This window comes from Falco peregrinus, chromosome 5 (genome assembly GCF_023634155.1).
Source record: "Falco peregrinus isolate bFalPer1 chromosome 5, bFalPer1.pri, whole genome shotgun sequence".
Taxonomy (NCBI): domain Eukaryota; kingdom Metazoa; phylum Chordata; class Aves; order Falconiformes; family Falconidae; genus Falco; species Falco peregrinus.
Genome location: NC_073725.1, coordinates 114883786 through 114902808, shown reverse-complemented (window position 1 = coordinate 114902808; position 19023 = coordinate 114883786). Strand labels below are relative to the sequence as shown.

Genomic DNA, 19023 nt, shown 5'->3' with positions numbered 1-19023 from the left:
AGGAAGTTATGTGAACATCTTTCTAAATATCATCCCTTGGATGCAGTGTTCCTGGTCTGTCACCTGCATTAATGAAACTCTTGTCTAGACTCTCATCATATCTCCGTTACTTAGTACTCTTGCTTTGGCAGATACCATGTTCTCAGAAACTGCTAGAAAGCCTATTTGTACAATCTATTTCTTTGACTTTGTTGTCCTTCTAGTGGCCTCTCAGTTGTCAAATAAAAGTTTATTGTCCTTTTTTTTCCACAGCCTGTGCTAGTTTTTGTCTTCTGTCATTTCCTAAAACATCAGCTTATGCATTCATTCAGCCCATAATGCCAAGCCTGTTGCCATCTTTCAGACAGGCAGCTTGGCAGCTTTCTGTTCCCACGTTTCTATTTTTCTCAGGTTCTTGCTCTCAAAATGGTTTGGTGGTGTAGATAGCGTAGCTGGAATCCCCAGGCCTTCATCTTTCCTTCTTACCTCTTGTTCTGGATGTTTTCATGTTTTGACTCGTTAAACATCGTAACCTACCTCACTGTACATGGCTTCTTAACATGATAACAGCAATAGGTAGGTATTTTGAGTTCTGCAAAATTATCTTTTTTCATTCAGCAGGTCTTTCTTCTCAAGGTGACTTGGGAACACAGTAGTAGACTACAACATGCCATGTTGTTTTTCAGCCAAACAACTGATTCGCCATTTACTGAAGACAGACCCGACAGAGAGGATGACAGTTTCTCAGTTTATGAATCACCCTTGGATTAATGTGAGTTACATATATTTACAACATGAATTCTTACATGCAGATCTTAATGTAGCTCCACATAGCACAGCAAAAGAAGGATGATGATTACTGTTAACAGAAGTTCATCTGCCTGTAGAACCACAATTCTTCTTGGTGTTACCAGAGGACACATAAAGAAAGACACCCACAACAGTGTCCTTGGAAGCAAAAGCTGAATGTATCTGTATCTTCTCTGAGCAGTCAGTCACTGTTGACTCTGCAGCATATGCATGTGTTACTCTCTTTAAAAATATAAAAATAAACTGTATGTACTTACTTCATCAGTGCAGGATTTAAAAAGAGCTATTATTAGTGGTCCCAGGCACCATTGTGCATAGCTGTGTTAGTGTGAACACAGTCCTGTGCTTAGTGGGAATTCTTATCCTTGTTTGGAAATGTGTGTGGGAGGAGCAAGGGTCTCAGCTTAGTACCCAGTAGGAGATTGCCAGATAGGGTGGTACACAGAGCTGTTAATGGTCCCAGTTCAGGTTTCATTTTGTGACTTGGTTGAATTTACTTTTCCTTTAAAAATATTTCTTTGGGGGGGGAAAAAATACTCTAATAATATAATATTAATATTTCAAACGAGACGAGAATCTCAGGAGTTACCAGACTGAGTTTCAGGATATCATCTCTGCTCTGTAGGTGTCACTCAAAATAGCAGATTATACTTCTCACATTTCTGGCCTGAAAGTCTTGTCTTGTCAAGACACCAGTCTTGTTCTCACTGCCCAAAAAATCATCAGCCAGGAACAGAATCACTTGTACTGTAGAATGCGCTTTTCTCCCATAGTGCTTTCTCTGTCTATGCTGATCCTCAGAGGAAGGGGCAGAAACAGAGGCATGACTAAAGCATTTCTTTAATGCCTGTTTGAAGATCAGAAAGCCCTTACAATCATATAAAAATAGCTGTGTAGCATCCTGATGAAGTAAATGGATGTGTTCATTTAGAGTTGTGAAAGCTGAGAAATTGGGGTTACAGAGATTCTGTAGAACTAGAACAGAACCTAGACAATGTTTCTAAGTCTTTTTTAACCAAACAAAAATGTAATCATGTTTGGAATAAATACCTCCAGCTTTAAGTGTTTGAACACCCAAGAAGGAGGTATTTCAGAAGTCAGCAGGCGATGAATTTCACAGAATGAGTGCCTAATAGCTAAGGAAGCTACCACCTACAGCGACACATGTCACTTGAAATATGCATATAACCAATTAATAAGGAGGAGATTAGAGACAAGGTCTATAGACTCCACTGCACCAAAGAGCTGTGCTAGATAATGTTCCTGGAAGAATGCTCTAGGAGCTGCAGATTGGCATTTTTTTTCTGCTGAATGTATTTTTCCCATGAGGCAGAGGGAGGGAGAGGGAAAGACCAACATAGTGAATGTCTGTGTTCTTCCTTGCACAAACAGCAGAGCAGGGTGCTTGTCTCTCCTTTTTCTTCCTTTCTTTTTTTATTGTTTTTGATAAATGGATAGCAGAAGTATTATTGTGAACTATGCAAAAATTGTCAGTTTAGGTGTAGCACATAATCCTCCAGTTAGCTTGTAAATAAGGAGTTTTTTTTTAACAAGTAGCAGCTCACAGCAGATAGGAGGGCATCTTCAACACCTGCTAAGGCACATCACTAAAGCCATTCTGCTGGTTTTCCGTTTCTCTTATCCCAGCTGTACTTAATAAAACTATACCCTGGCCAGCTAGGGTCCTTTTCCAGAGGCTGCACAAGTCATGATTTCTGCTTCCACTTCTGTAACTATTGCAGTGCTTCTGTTAGCCTGGTAGTGTAAGCACTGCTTCCAACGTAATGCTTCTTTTACAGTGATATGTGGAGGGATCTCCCTAGATTTTGTTGGCATGCAGCTGTGTCTGGTGTAGGATCCCACAGCAGCAGACAGCAAGTTTGGGTAGAAAGCATAAGGAAGGTAGAATATCCAAATGAAATTATAGTTTGGGTTATGGACCGGCAAGAAATACCATGATTCTTGCTGAATTTAGCTAGGGAACTATGCCTTGTGCTTTAGAAATTGTACCTTATTCTAATTTAAAGTATTTACTGATCTTTTGTGGCAGGTGAGCATAGATCTCAATTTTGTGTGTAAGAGCATCTCAGACAATGCACCGTGTTCTGAACTGTCCCGTAGTCTGAATAATAGTATAATTTCCTCTTTTGGGCACACTTCTGATCTGATAAACTGGTAATCTCAGTTAATGTATATGTACGAGAAAAGGTCCCACAAAATAAAGGTCAGATTAACCACTTTAAAACATTGAGTAATGAATAGTGAAATGACAGTTAAAATCTAAAATGTACATAAAAATTTACCTAGCACATGGTTATTGGCTGGACTGGAAGGGGGCAGAGTGAAAGAAACTCAGCACTGATTTTTCTCTCCTTTTGTTCTTTAAAGATACTGTCATGTGGGGACTAAAGTCCTTTTCTACCTCACACATGAATTGGCTTGTGGGGTGATTGGAAGCATGAATAATGAGGGCCACCAAAGGACATTAGATAAAGTTTTATGCCCTGCATACACATAAAAGAGCAAGCAGTCACTTCCCAAACCTGATTTTGCAGAACACTTCTTTCAGAATTTTTCCCTTTTCTCAGAGATCAATGGCAGTGCCACCAACTCCTCTTCATACTGCACGGGTCCTGCAAGAGGATAAAGACCACTGGGATGAAGTTAAAGTGAGTCAATTGTAGTTCAGATTTCTTGAAGTCAAGTCTGATAAGAGATTAGATGGGCTGGTTTCTCTGCGTTTGCTTATTTCCTTGAAGATTGTGGCTATTTTGAATACAACTGTGTTAAACAAGGGAAGCATTAACAGTCTTGGTTACAACAGTAGTGTACATGGTAACTGTTTAAAAAAAAAAAGCTATTTGAGCTTCATCTGACAGCCTTACAGCTGTGCCAAGTATCAACAAAGATTATATTTATGATCAAAGGTATTAATGATGCTACCTGCTGAGCCACTGTATGTAACCACAGAGGAGAAGGGACAGTGTTGAGGAAGTTTCAGGTTCATTATAGTGAAGTGAAGAATATGATGAAAATCTAGGGGGACAGGGCAGGAGGGATTAAGCTGCATTGTGGTTTTCTACTCTGTTCTTGTATTGTAAAACACCATGAAATACCTTAGCCTTGTCTTGTTATGACATTTGGTGAGAGTGGGGATAAACATATCTGTCTTTCCCTTAATCTAACCAGGTGCCTCACCTCCTGTTTGTAGTAATGGCAGCTGAATGCTCCCTGCACAGTGAAATTATAGGGCAGACTAAAAGTTGTATGCAAGCCTTAACTCTTTCCTGCTGGCCTTTATGACACGGGCATGCATTTACAATTAATGATGAATTTTCTGCACTTAGTGCTTTGTGTTTTGATAATTGCAACATTTCTATAGTGTATTTTACAGATTACTGATTCTGTTTAAATTACTGATGTATAGTCTCAGATGTTGAGCTATGTAATAGTAAAATTTCATAGGACCTAGGCAACATTTTCCTCCCAAGTCAAAAGAGGTCAAATTTTCACTTAGCCTTCTTCATCTCCATGTTTCTGAGAACTTCTTATGTTTGTGCTATGTTTATGTATAGGTCGCAGAGGTATTCCCTTGGGCCACCAACATTCCCGTAACATTTAATCGGTTTTCTGTTCCTGAACTAAATGCCTAGACATTTACTTAAGCAGATTTTTGTTCACAACCTTCTTTAAAAGTTTTAAGTTTGCCTGCATTTAAACATTAATCCCAGCTAAGGAAGCGTGTGAATTCGAAGCTCCTAATTTTAAGCAACTTTGTATGGACTCTTTATTCTAGTTCCTGCTAGCCTAGTTTGGTGACAGAGCAAGGAAAGCAGTGGTTTGAGTCTAGTATAAGAAGCCCAGGCTCAGTAGCTGGTGAAGGCCCAGAGCCAGCCAGTAAGAAATGCTGGGCATAGGGACATGGTGGAATTTAGGCCAGTGGAGTGTGGTCTTGCATGCTCACATATGAAACACTGTCTGAATAGTTCCTCCTGAATGAGCCCATCACTAGAATGAAGCCTTTAGTCATAGTCCAATGCAGCAGAAAGGGCTCAGCTATTTCTGGCTGTAGTGTAACAGAGGGTTCCTTTCTGTACGTTCATCTCCTGCAGTAGTGTTGGAGTAGTAGTGTGCTTTTTGCTTCAGGGTTTTCAATAAATTTCTTCCTTGGTTTCAGGAGGAGATGACCAGTGCTTTGGCTACCATGAGGGTGGACTATGATCAGGTGAAAATCAAAGACTTGAAAACATCCAACAACCGTCTCCTGAACAAACGCCGTAAGAAGCAGAAGCAGTCAGGTGCCTCTTCTGCAGCCCCAGGGTGCAATAACCAATGAGAAGAGAAGCCAGGGACCTGTAGGTGGAGGGTAAACGTTAAAAGGAACAATTTAAAATAAGTGCGATCAACTCAGTCTGTACCACAAGGCAATGAGACCATGAAGAAGCTATCCTGCAAAGAGTGAGCAGTGTGAAAGATTACATTTTTATAACTTGAATCAGGGCTTTGCTTTTAAAGGCTAATGTATATGACATGACTCTGTTGCAGGTGCAGTAATACCAGAAAGGTTATGGGGTTTTGTTTTGGCTTTAAATGTGTCAGACAAGAGGAGAGAGCAGGAGTCAGTCTCAGCATACTAATGCACTGAAGCTTTAACATCCATCTACAAAAGTAACTTCTGCTAGTGTTTAAAACTTGGGAATAGAGAAAATGCCAAGTGTTCTGCTAGGAGTGTTTTGGTAGTTCAAACATGAGTACTGAGAAAGAAGAAAAATGTCACTGCTCTTTATATGAGTAGCACAGGTGCAGTTCTATTATGTATGCATCTGGACAGTATTTCGTGTTAGAATTGGTAATAGTCAATATTTCCAAACTTAGCTCCTATAGTTACAGAATGTCACCTGTATTCCTGTTACAGGAAAAGGCATCCATACATTTCCATTTTCATAAAGTCTTCATGTGGTCTCATTTGAAGGTTTGAGTTTGTCATGTAATCTCATTTGAAAACATGTACGTTTTCTAAACTGTAACCATTGTGTCACGTCAATGCCACTGTCGGGCCCTCTCTTGTAATGTTTTTCATTTAAATGGTACTTTATGTGAAGATTTTTAATAAGGATTTAATTAGTTGAAAGTATCCTGCAGAGAATATTACTGTTCCTTTTGGATCCACAACCTCTAGGGCGTGCAACTGGACATGCAATTGTATACAAGAGACTGCTCTGGAAGAGGCACTTCTGAAATTCAGGAAGAAGTGGCAAATGCATGTTCTCTGAATGGACCCTGGTGTCTGCCAGCATTCCTTCTGGTAATTATCTCCAGATTCTGTGCCTAAGATGTGCTGATCGTAGCAAATTTTGGGGTGCTGGGGTTGATTTGTTTCCTGGGGTCAGAGAGGGGGAGGATGCTACTTCATTTGCGGTGTTTTTGTCAGTGTTTCTGGATCCAAAGATTTTCACCACCTAAGGGACATTACCTATAAGGATATCCACCCATTGGTTTTTTCCTATTCTAATTCTTGGTTTATGAGATTCTAGCCTTGGTTTGCTAGTTTATTTTACTTTGTGATCAAAATATTTCCTCTCGCTGTGTTTTGATTATTTTTTTTTTAAGTTGAGGTGACACAAATATTTGTGAAAGTATTATTAGTCTAGGCTGAAAATTATGTGCTTCCAGTGATGCAGACAAAAACTGCTTTGAGGTAGGCGCACAGAGTACTGGTGTGTTAATAGGCTCGGAAGAATGTTAAAAGACAAAAAGGAAAACAAGGCTCCAGACAGGATCTGAATCGTCAAATCTGACTGCCACCTAGATCTTGTTACCTCCAACAAGGATCAATATGAGGCTTTGGACCGTGTCTGGGGAGCTCTGTTCCCATCTTCACAGTGTTGGATGAGACCTCCATTCTCCTTTGTGAAATGGTCCTAGGGTTTTATAAACTGATTTTAATAAATCATGTTACAACATTCCTTCCTCCTGTCACCCCTGGTTTTGTTGAGATGTTGCAGAGTTTGTACTGCCTTGCAAGTACATCTGTGTCGAAGGTGATGGAAAAGGGGAGAAGGGGAGTGAGTGTTCAGTGATGTCCACATTCAAAGGCTACCCAACTTCAAGATTTTTTTTAAGGGTTTTGTTTTAAGTATCAGTCTCTGCAAAGATGTGTTTTAAAATTATTTCATGTTTATCTAGCATCTCTATGATTATAGCACATCCAGTATATTTTATCGTGTTACTCCTAGAAATTATGCAAGTGTTATTCACTACCTGTAAATGATAATACAACAAATGAATAGTTGTGATGTGTTCAGGGTGCAGCAGCTGGGATTAGAGCCAGATCCAAGTTTCTGTCCCATGCTATCCAAATTTTTGAGGGTGCTATGTACATCACTGCTACCTTCCCATCTCTGTGCCCATCGGGGTGATACATGCTCCCACTAACCCAGTTAACACAGCAACCTGTGTATGATGTGGTTATGTCCTGGCTGCCTTGGGGGTAGCATGGTATTGAAACTGTCACAACCCATGTGTTTGCTTCTGTCTTGCCCAAAGTTTGAGCAGGAGCTTTTGGTTTCCAGCTGGTGCTGCCTTGCTTGTCAGTTTGGTCTGGAGCTCTGAGACATGGTATCTCTTCCTGAGTAGTTTTCCATGGGGAACTGTAAAGCCCATCTGGGCCCGATTCCTTCCTGTGGGTTTCCAGTCTTAACCGGGCAGCAGTTCAGAAGCTGGAGTGATGGGTGATGCATGCGGGCACAGCACCTTCAGCTTTCGGTCCCTTCAGGCAGGACAGCACCATCTCCTCGGGTTCGGACTTAAGAGTGCTGGCGGCCCGCCCTGCACAGACAACGTCCAGGAATTCTGTAAAGCCCGGCGGGAGACTGAGGGCCTCAGAACGGCAGACGTGGGGGTGTACGCGGGTGTTGCCCGGCAGCCCTCGTGCCCACTGCAGCCGAGGGAGGCGGCGCCGCGGGAGCTGCGCAGCTGCTGACCCGCGCCCGCTCGGACCCCGCAGCCTCCCGCAGCGCGGCGGGGCAGGGGCGGGCTCTGGGCCTGTGCTAAGCGTGGCCGGCTCAGCCGGAGCTGTGCGAACTGCGGGGACCTGCGCAGGGAGCTCTGCTCGTCGCCCCCCCTCGACAGTGCGTACCGGCCCCCCCGGCGGTGCGTACCGGCCCCTGCGCCGCCCGGCGTCCCCCGGCCCCGCGGCGCCCCCTGCTGGCCGCAGCGCCCCCCTGCAGTGCTGGGGGCCGCGGGGGACCGGCCTGAGCATCGCCACCAGCCCCGAGGTCCCCGGCCTCCCCGAGAGCTCCCCAGCCCTGGTAGCTGGCGTCAGCTGAAAGCTGCGGGGTCTTGGGGCCTGTGGCACGTCGGTGCTGTCGCCAGCGCCCGCAGGGAGCACTGCCCGGTGCCAGCACGGGCGCTGCGCCCTTCGGGCCCCGCGGCGCGGTAGGTGCGCGCGTTGTGCCGAGGGTGTTTCCTGCCGGGCTGCGGCCCCGCTGCGGTACAAAGAACCCAGGTGTGCTAGTGGTGGTGTTTGAGCCTTGCCTTTTCCCCCCAGCCATACAGTATAATAGTCTTTTTAGAATCTGCTGCTTAGAATCCAAATTTATAGCCTGTTTTTAGAAAGGATAGGCTATTACAGAACTGATTATGCATTTGCATATTCTTCAACCATATAGAAGAGTTAAAGAGCTGGGAAGGGAAAGAAGAAATGAATGGTCAATAGAGAAGGCTTCAAGGAGAACACAGATTAAAAGGTCTATTTATTTTTTACAGCAGAAGCTATAAAAGGACTGTGCACAATTCCCCGCCCCCATTCCTTTTCATAGCAATTGCTTATGGGCCGCTGCCTCCCCTTGTATTTCCCTGCACTGTACTCCTCTCATACACATGCGTTCTTGCTCACTCAAGTGCACTTTCTCTGATTCACACACAATCGCGTACACGAGTGCAGATAAAATTCCCTCCCTCACTTTTCCATTTCTTGCACTGCACACTTTCTTACCTCTTTGACCACGTGTGCCATATGATGACCCTTTTTTTGACATGGTACAATTAAAAACTAACATTAATGGTAAGCTCTTGTCCTACTTCTGTGTTTTTCTATTTGTCAAACCCAGCATGCAGTCCTGGGATTGCTTTTTCTCTCTTAACACTTCACTGCCTAGAGTCTAGAGGCCCAATTATGTAACCGCTTCTGACTTGGCTGACGTGAGGGATAATGGGAATGCTACGTACTCGGTTTGATCTAATTTCCCGTCCTCTTTTCAATTCAGTCTTTATTTGGCAAAGGCGCTTTTGAGAAAAGGAAGATTTAGTGAGGAGGAGAGAGCCAAAGCTTTTAATTACTTGCATGTAATCATGACTACATGTACTGTTTGAAACCTGTGTTACAGATTAACACCTCTGCTCTACCTTTGTCCAGCTGCTCTGGTCTATTTGCACGCTTAGCCCAAGCATGAAGTCAGCCCTGGGAGGCAGCTCCGCTGTACTTAATGGGAGGAAAACTTGCCCTTGGGGATGCACCCCAGCTCATTCACCAGCGCCCTTTCACACTCACTAACAAACCACAGGGACAAAGGGAGTGAAGGCAAGCAGAGAATTAATTTATATGTGGGAGAACTCCTTTCTTCCAAGAGTACATGTTTTAGAGAGTTTTTTGTGGAAATACCGGATTCTCTTTTTCCTGTTTCAGTATTTCCCCTCTTCACCTGGCTGTTCTCAGTAGTGGAGCTGGCATGGCTGAGAGTGAACATAGTTAATTCTCTTTTAGAGAGCCTAAACAGGATGAAGACAAGGGAGCAAATTTGGAAGGCAGAGAACACATACTTGAAACCTCAAAGAAAACAAAAATAGTCAAAAATTCTTGCAAGCTAACAAGAAGTAAGTTTACTACAGGTACATCCTTAATGCATCTCACATCTAGAAAACTGCAGTTAGAGCACTCCTAGGTAATAACATTTGCTGAAGAAATGTTTCCCTGAAATCTTTGCACTGGGTAAGAAAATGCTTTTTGAGTATTAGATACAACTTTAAAATAGGGGGGGGTAATATTTTTTTTTTTAGTCTTGTGTGGTTAGATGTATTTGATGAGGCAAAGTGAGTAGAAATGGGGGATGATATGTCATGTTGAAGAATAAGATAAGAAAGTTTGCTGCTGTATTCTGCTCCAACTTATTTTTTACTGCAAGTGCTACCTCTGTGCAGATGTAGCAGGATAGATTCAACTTATTATTAGACTTTTTCACTGCTAGAGAAGGAGGATCTTGCTGCACTCTAGGGAAATGTGGAAGATAACCCTGTGGCTGTAGATGAACATCTATATTGGTAAATCTGTAAATGATGCCTGGCATTAAATTCACTTCAAAATTTCCTGCCTCATGAATCTACCAGGTGCCAAGCTGTCACAGGTCTGCTCTAACTGCATAAAGGCACAGAGGCATCGTCATACAAGTTTCCTCATACTACTTGAGACTGCAAAAAGGTACTGCGGTGGTTTTAGCTTCCAGAAGCCAAAAGAGAAAAAGTGCAGCTTTCAAATAGCTGGAGGTGACATGGAAGGGCCAGGCTATCTTCTGTCTGGGGAGGGGTGGTACTTGTAGTGTACAGATATCTTGACCTTGCTTCAGTTCAGCTTCCAGATCTGATAATAAATATGTTTTAGCTGTGTGGGACTGCTGGCCCAAGTTACTAGTGAAGTCTCTGCCGCTTTGACAGCATGCTGGGGTTTGTCCACCGTTAGCCACTGCAATGTACTTATTTAGTCCATGGTTGCAAACCACTTAGTATTCTTGGTCATGGGGCTGCAATGAAGCTGAAAATTAAAAAAAAAAAAAAAATGGAGGTGTTGCATCATTTTCTTCCATGTTAAGCTTCCAGATTTATTTCTGTTGAATTTTAGTGCATTCAGGTTAATTACCAGTATTGCTGGTGTAACAAGTGTCTCTTGCTGCACCTACTTTATCTGTTAACAGTGAGCTAAGTGCTTCTTTTTCAGAGCTTCTTTTTGTCTTTTTTTATCTTGAGAGTTTTATTCCAGTTTTGAAATTAAATGGCATGTCTATTTTGCCTAATACTGTTCTCCCAAAATTTCCAGGCTAATCCATTTGGGAAACTTGGAAGATTTTCTCAAGAGATTTCTTATTGCTTAGCTACTGAAACATCTGCTAAAGCTGAGCTCTTTAAAAAAAATGAAAATTATTTAAATGTGGAAAAGAGTGGGTTGATCTGGAAAAGAAACTTCTCAAAAGACTAAAATTAGAATGGAATGTGTTAGAAGAGGAATACTGGTGGGGGAGGAGAAGGAAGGTTTTTTAAAACAAAAATGCTGCTGCTTGAGTAATGATCAAGGAAATTCTGGTTGGGATATTAGCTGCTGCTCCAGCCCAGAGCAGTTCCTGAATTCAGAAATAATTATGTTTCCCTAAAGATGGATATACATTACAGGCTCCATTTTTTTTTTTCCTGAGGTAGTCTAAAGCAAGGCTCAGCTTGATGTTTATAAATGAGACTTTTGAGTAAATGCTCTTAGTATACCAAATAAGTGGCCCAGTTTTTAGAGCAACTAATAACTGAACAAATATGCTTTGCAGATTAAATTCTGCTCCCCCAAAGCTGCTTGAGTGAACTCCCTTTCTGCTTGCAGAAACCTTGTCAAGATGAGGTTAACTTTCTTTTTTGCTTTCAGACATTTTGCATTTCTATCTTGCACTTTATCACTGTGTGTTTGACCCTTGTCTTGAGTAAAAATCTAATTATTTGTCTCAAGGCCCATGTTCCATGATGCAATGTTTGTGTTTGGGTTCTTTTGGCTCAGTTACAGTTGTACCACCTCTTCTTTTATTTCTGAACTTCTTGTGGTGTACAGTATTGGAAGATTTTCAAGGAATCCCACTACGTGGCAAGAAACAAGAAACTACGTTGTATGTAAAATGATAAGGAGGAAAGTTCCGAGCAATGAGTAACAGCAGGAACAATATCCCTCTGAGGGTAATAGAAGACCTCCACAAAGAAATTAACCCAGCTGGAACTTAATACTTTTTCTTCCTGTTTGAGAATGGGCTGTGGGTTTACTGTCCAATATTTATGGGTGCCTCCTTTAGAGATAACCCAAAAGGATGCTGGTCTCCCTTCAGCATCACAGAAGTCCCCTGCTTGATGGTGTGATGAGCTGCTCTGCCATGCTTGCCTCACTGAGACTCCTCCCAGAGGCTGATGCACTTCTTCCATCATCATCTCTCCTACCCAACGTGCTGCAGTAAATGGAGGGGTGTAAGTGGAGTCATCAGCTCTTTCAGCTCCTGCATGGGTGTTTTAACCTTTGCTTTTTCTCAGTTTTATACAGAACAAAACATTTTTAAATTTCTTAGGAAATTATCTTGCTTTAAAGTCCTATTTCCCATGGGATTTAAGCTTTTTTTCAATCAGCTGTGTAAAGCACGGTGCTCGTGTCCTGCATCATAGAACTGTTATTCCAGAATTTCTTGGTGGTGGTTGTACATTATCTCACTGACAAGTAGCCAATTAGAGCAGAAATACTTCTATTTCCTCCTCCTGACTTTTACGTCTTTATGTGGAATACTTACTTAACTACAAAGAGTGAAATGAAGTGGTCTAGTTCTCTTCCCTTCAAATCCTTTTATTTTTTTCTTCTTAATTTTGTTAGTTTGATGTATTTTATACTGCTTGGAAGTTATGAGTATTTGCTTTAAAGAGATTTGACTGCAATTTCAGTTTCTTCCCAAAACATTAAAAAAAAAAAAATCCTATTGAAGCTTTTTGCTATAGGATATTTTAAATCTAAGGAGTAGGAAGGAGTTGAATTTCCTGGTTTAAAGTGACTCAGCTAGGTCTGCCTCCTTGTTTCATAATGGATTCTCTGCATCCAGCTCAGACCTTGGCTGGCACTCAGGAGAGCTATCAGATGTTTTCTTGATTAATTTGTCATGCCTGCACAAAGTCAGGTTTTAAGCTGTTCCTCGAGGATCCTGGAACAACTGTCTAGTAAGAAATCATTAGATTGAGAAGTACACAACTGTGTCATAAGGCATCTGGTGCTTGTCACTTGAAGCTTCCGTCATCTCAAGTTACAACAATTATATGGCTGGCTAACAGGAACTCAGTAATAATAAGTGATTACTTTGTTAATATTGTTTACTTTCATAGCTTATCTACAGTCATTTGTGTGCACACACATACACGTCAAACTTTCTTCCCACAACTACAGTCTAATATAAAAAGTTTTATTTCTATATGAAACCTAAATGGTGGTGCTATTCTGTACTAAAGCAAATAAATTTTAAAGCATTTCGTTTAAGCCTGAAACTTTTCTGGGTAGGATTCCTGAGGTTGTGTATTTCCCTTTGGAGCAGATTTAGTTCCCAACCTCAGGTATTTATTTCCAGTGAAAATATGAAGAGGAAGTTCATATTTGATAAAAAGAACATTGATATTTGTATGCATGTATGATCGCATATGTTGAAGTAATAATGTGGAAGAATCTAATTAGGACTATCCAGGCAACTGAAAACCTTGAGCTTGCTTAATTAGAATTAACTCCTGTATATGTGAAAGCAGAAATTTAATTCAAATTTCTGTTAATCAGAAATACCATCATAACAAAAATTATTTATTTAAAGACAGACCTGGTAGCTTTCTCTTTGTATGATGATGATTTCCATGTCAAAAGTGATTCTGTGTGCTTACATCTCTGAAGTCATATATCGTAAAGTTTAGTATATGTGAAAGTATTGCAAATGTTGTGGCCCAAATGCTTTCAATTCAGAAGTACAAATCAAATATATATTTACATATGGAGAGATATATATGCTGGCACAAAACCTCAAAAAGTTCAGTCTGAGCTTTTGTTGTCACGTTCACTTTTTTTTCTTCCCACAGCATCATTAAAGTAAGGTTCTCACTGCCAGTAAATGTCTGGATTCATGTCTTTTGTCATCTCTTTTCTGTCTGCCACTGGACATTGCTTAGTCCAAAGAGGAGGAGGAGAGGGGTGGTGAGGAAGAGCTCTGGCTGGAATTGCCTTTATTCTACATGTGCAGATGGGGCCTGGCAGGTCAGGTAAAAGGACGTTGAGTTAGTTGTCTGTACATACTGCTCAGTAGCTGTACCTCAGCTCTATAGGAAATTTCAGTTTTGTGGGAAGCTGCCTGGCAGATCATGGCCTGTCACCCTGTCACCCTGTCCCTGACGGCAGGCCCACTCATAGTAGGTGTATGTCAGAGGAGATTGGCACGGAATGAGAACCTGTCCTGTAATATGAACGGTGAGCAGGAGTGAGCAGCACGTTTGCTCTGAGGGCTGGACCTCTCGTACCTGGGGCATCTGGATGCAGGAACATAGTCCCCCAGCCGGGGATACCAGCAGCCCTCCCCACTTCTGGTCTGCTGCACTGTGTGGCAGATGTGGGGGAAAATACCCTGTGATGGAGTGGTGGTTAGCCCTTGGCTGACCGCTTTTAAATCATACTCAGGTTTTTGTTCTGTTTCTCCTGAAATAATTGGATTATAAGAAGAAAACGATGTTCTGTTGAAACAGTCTCACAGAGAGTTAGGGAAGGGCTATTTTATTTGCTGAACGCTAGCTTTGTGTTGATTTGTGTGTCACAAGCTATCAAGGAGCCTGGTAAAATATTAACTTTTGATCTGAAATGCTGCCAGGCACAAAGATGTCAGCATATTTGTTGACAGGGCTCAGACCAGGTTTGGAGGTGGTCTGCCCATCTAAGTCCTGAGAAGCCCAGGTGACACAAGCTGATGTGTTGTGGCAATGTCAGAGACCAGTGATGTCCGATATTTGTGTCTGCCCCAGACAGCTGCGCATTCTCATCTAGAAGGATGCAGGGCAGTAGATGGTAATTTCTGCAAGTGTTTGAACGTATTTTAAGCAGGCACCTCTGCTTGTGTGGCGATTGGCAGGGACAAACCCTCGTATGCAACCAGTTGTCACAAAAATGGAAAAATACCGCTCACGTGATGGAGACATTATACAATAGGAACAGGAAAAGAAATCATCAGGGGATGGCCAAATGCTGAATTTCGTGTTCTGTTGGGCTGTATGTTTAGCTCAGGGCTTGAACATCAGCCCTTGATATAGAAATTAATAGATTCTCTTTGAAAGCAGATCAGAGCATGTTTGACTATGCACCAAAATGCAGAAATATAAATGCTAGGCTAAATTCCAAAATTGAGCGTATGTGGCAACAAAGGAGAAAGAGTATATAAAGTGCACAAGCAGACCTAGCATCATGCCTTATTTTGGAAATAATTCATAGTAATCCAAACATTATTTAGAATGCTATCTGTGGGCATTAAATACTTGTTTTATGAAGAAACTCTGCGATATTCCTATCCTTGAAAGTTGAAAGGGATTTGTTAAACACCTTACAGTGTCTGAACTAATAGTCCCAGGGTTTAACTCTGTCTGTGCTTTCGAGCGAGGCAAGAAAAAGTTGATTCTGTGCATCCAAAAGGAGCTGGGATGAAGTGTGGGCTGCACTGAGCATCAGTTCACCTGTATCTGCCTCTGCAGCTGTGGGACTGCAAGGGAGAGTGAAACCCAGGCCTCCAGGATAGCAGAAGTTAGACTTTGAATTCCTGTAATTCCTGTGTTGGAGGGCTAAACTGAGTCTACAGTAATTTGTTTCTCATTTAGTCCTTCATCTTCTATCTTTATTCAAGTCACTAGAGATAGGATCACTCTGACAGTTGCCTGCCACATTCGTGATAAATGAAGAGCCCTATCCATGCACACAGGGCGAACTGCAGAGCTTGGAGCATGTGCTGACTTCCAGAGACCTGACCGTGTGCTGCTGGAGGCAGGGTCCTGTGTCTAGCATCACAACTGTTGTGTTTCTCACACCTTTTTTTAATCATTTTTTAATGGGAAAAGTGTGGCCACATAAGAGACTCCTGTGCACTTTTTGATTTGCATGTGTGTTCCTTTCCACTGTTTTCCTGGACTAAGGTCTCTTCTGACCCAAACAATCCTGTGATTCCATGATTTACACTGCCCTGGAGTGAACATTCAGAGATCATCCTCTGATCATGTACTGTAATCACTGGCAGACCCAGGCAGCAGTTATTGACAAAGAGGAGATAATGGCCCTTTGAATGTCCCCAATTAGGATAATTCTGGTTTTTAGCTGTTCATTCATTAGCAGAGAAGTAAACAATGCAGACAGAAGGTTGTGGAGCAGGGTGTTTATTCACTTGTTTTCTAGCCTTCTCTCTGGATTAATGAAATGACTCATAGACAGTAATAATATGCTTGGAGGGGAAAAAAAAACCCAACAAAAAACCTGGAGGTGGGACATCTGAGGCCAAATCTTCCTGTCAGGACACCCACATCTCGCCATACCTACATATGTGATTTGATTCTCTTTGTTAAATGTAAATAATGGATCAGTTTTAAAGATGGGCAAATAAATCAAACGGGCATCTAACAAGTGCAGGCTGGTTTAGATACGTGTGAAAGAAAAGGGTTGCTGGTAAGACTATGCATTGCTTGTAAATGTTTCTGTGCAAAACTACTTTTAAGTATTCATACCTTCTCTGCCTCTGAGACACGGAGGATGAATGGTGTGCTTCACACAGGTGTGTAATACCTGTTCTATTTCTGCCTCTGTGCTGCCAAACATACTCTCTGTGTTTTTTCTAAAATGCCCATCTCATAATCATGTGCAAATCCTTACCAGTCTTAGGAAATAGTGGAAGTAGAATAGTGAGACTACTCTGATTTCAAAGGCAGTGAAGGACTTAGTGGCCTTTGAGAATCTGGAACTGAAAGACTCGGAAAGGTTACATGAGTTTTGGGCAGAGAAGGAAGCTGAACACAGAGCACAAGTGCACTTCCAGTGCCAGCCCCTCTTGGTCCTCCTACTGTAACATCCCAAGGAACACTCAGACCCATCTTTGTGAAGATTATATATCTGCTTTTGAACTGTTTACTAATAAAATTCTACAAAGTTTTCATATTACAAACTACAGGAGTGATGAAGCATAGGTATGTTTTAGCTTAAAAGTGGGATTTTTCACCAAGGGTCAACAAACTGAAAGCAGGACAAGAGAGGAATAACAACTGGGGAAATCCTGAGAAGAATTAATTATAGCATGTACTACCAGGCAACTCTGATGTTGAAAAATATAAACTGAGATGCACCTATGTGATAGTTTCACATATAGAAAGTACTGCTCAGCATTTATATTAGATTCTGAATTTGTAATAGTTTCTGTGTTGTCTAAGGGAAGTAATGTGTATAATGCTGTCATAAAGATCTCTTTGAATATGGCCTTTTTCTCCATGGGAGTACGTATCACACGGAAACCTAAACCCCTCAGCTAGCTTCTACTCTGAAAAATACTTAATTTATAAATTCTCCAGAAATTGGAATATAGCCAACATGTTCTGCTATTTATTTTACTTTATTTAAAACTGTTTATTGGTAGTTTCTATGTTATTTCAGTTTGAGAGGAGCCAGTATATCTGTGGTGGAGATTTAAACCACACAAAGCAAAAGATTAAGCTGGAGAAGGCAGAGGAACTTGTCAAAGCCTGTAGAGAAGAGGTGAGGATAATTAATCAGACAAATGGAGATAGAGAGCAGGTGTGCAGAGGAAATAGCCTGCTGGAGCAAAAGGCAGTAGAATGGAAAGAATGTCAGAAGAGGTGGGTTTTTCTCTATTTTATAAATTATAATCTGTAGGAACAAGTTTTTCTTGTCAGCCTGGATTCTTATTTTTTGAAAAAATAGCCTTACAAACAGTAATCAAGGCACCAGCATTTTATATGGTTTTTAATTGCAGTTTTTTAATGTAATATAAATAAATTGATTCGATGTTGACCATTTAGACAGTGGGATATGAAGCTCACTCATGAGATTATGAATTCTAGTAAATGACTAAAATATTTTATATGAAAAAATATTTTCTATAATATGAGTAAAAGAAGTACATTAGAGATGCTAAACTGGGAAGAGAAAAGGACATGTAGGGCAAGGGCAAAACCAGTTTTCCCTTGGCATGTTTGTAAACCAAATATTGCAGTATTTAGGTCAGTACAGGAGGCAAAAAATATGATATATAAACTGAAGTCAAACTGAGTAGTTAAGGTTTATATCAAAGCAGACAGGCTAAGGTCAGTCCTCCCATTTCTCTGTGCAGCAAAGTAGTGCCACCTACTTCTCCAGGGAGCAAGTGTGTGGCTGACAACCCCAAAGACCATGAGAAATGGAAATTCATTCACTGCTTTTGCAAAAAGAAGCAGTTGGTACCATGTACAGTTTTGAGATAGAAAGGAAACGCTCTCTGATTCCGTTTTCTCTGCAGTTCCTACACAGGACTGCTGAGGAGCCCGTTGCTACATTCAGACTTTCCAGGTCCTGTCTGCACCTTTTCCCTTCTCAGGGCAGTACTGATGTGTTCTCCTCACCACACCGTTTTGTTGCTCCCTGGAGGCTATAGAAGACTGGGAAGGGATGAGCACCTACAGAGGGTTTGCAGAGCAGATCAAAAGGGTTGGCTTTCTTAGATGACTGAAAGGAAAAAATTGGAGGAGTAATTTGGAATGAATAGGAAGCAGCAGGAAGAAAGGAAACCTGAGGGATCCAAACACCATGATCCTACAGATTTGCAAATGGGATCATCTCAGGTGATGGCACACCTGAGCTGATTATCTGTGGTTAGTCTGCCAAGACTAATGTGAATGCCCACTTCTTTTCTTGCAGCTGGTCTTTCTTCTGACCAAATTGACTAGGAAATGCTAACTGTAATGGTGTAACAACAGCACAGCTGAAGAAGTGTGGACAGAGGAATAAGGTTCGTTAGTAATAACTGTCTGAAATACCACCTGAGTATACCCAGAGCATTAGAGTAGAAACAGAGATGTGTGGATCGGGCCCTCTTGGGAGGGTGGGCTACAGAGAAGTGGATTCAGAGCACTCATTCAGATCATTTCTCCTTTTCATTTGATTGAAGTTATGCCTTCACTATGAAGTTTGAGCTGACACTAAATTACAAAATGATGTCTTTTGAGCCAAGTAAACGTCAAGTGGTTTGTAATTGCAGTTTAATAGTTTGATTTGATGTTCCCACAAAGATGAAGGCAGAGGCCTAAGGTGGCCCTCTTGGTGTCCCTCTCCTTGCACAAAATTTTTATTTGTAAAAGTATTTGGCTTACTAGTTTCTCAGAGTGTTCCAATAATCATAAGCTAGCTTTTTGCATGAGGAA

The 19023-nt window shown here is 41.6% G+C and overlaps 1 protein-coding gene and 1 long non-coding RNA gene across 5 annotated transcripts in view; both read left to right on the top strand.

The window, feature by feature from the left end:
• The window catches only part of MAPKAPK3 (MAPK activated protein kinase 3), a 50615-nt gene extending 43860 nt beyond the window's left edge, over positions 1 to 6755 (top strand). The window contains exons 9-12 of one of the 4 annotated variants that reach the window (XR_008747364.1): positions 666 to 751; positions 3359 to 3458; positions 4967 to 5014; positions 5969 to 6021. Coding sequence is in view for 3 of the 4 variants with exons in the window: in XM_055805001.1 (XP_055660976.1) it covers positions 666 to 751; positions 3378 to 3458; positions 4967 to 5014; positions 5969 to 6121 (368 nt within the window). In the remaining variant the exon portion in view is untranslated. Of the gene's footprint in view, positions 1 to 665; positions 752 to 3358; positions 3459 to 4966; positions 5755 to 5968 lie in introns of those variants that run through there. The other 3 variants (XM_055805001.1, XM_055805002.1, XM_055805003.1) reach the window with 3 other exon arrangements.
• A 2501-nt stretch (positions 6756 to 9256) lies between these two features.
• Positions 9257 to 11509, top strand: LOC114011465 (uncharacterized). The gene is made up of 3 exons (XR_003553365.2): positions 9257 to 9778; positions 10174 to 10264; positions 11373 to 11509. It is a non-coding gene; the product is annotated as an uncharacterized LOC114011465 (long non-coding RNA).
• The last annotated feature ends 7514 nt before the right edge of the window (positions 11510 to 19023 follow it).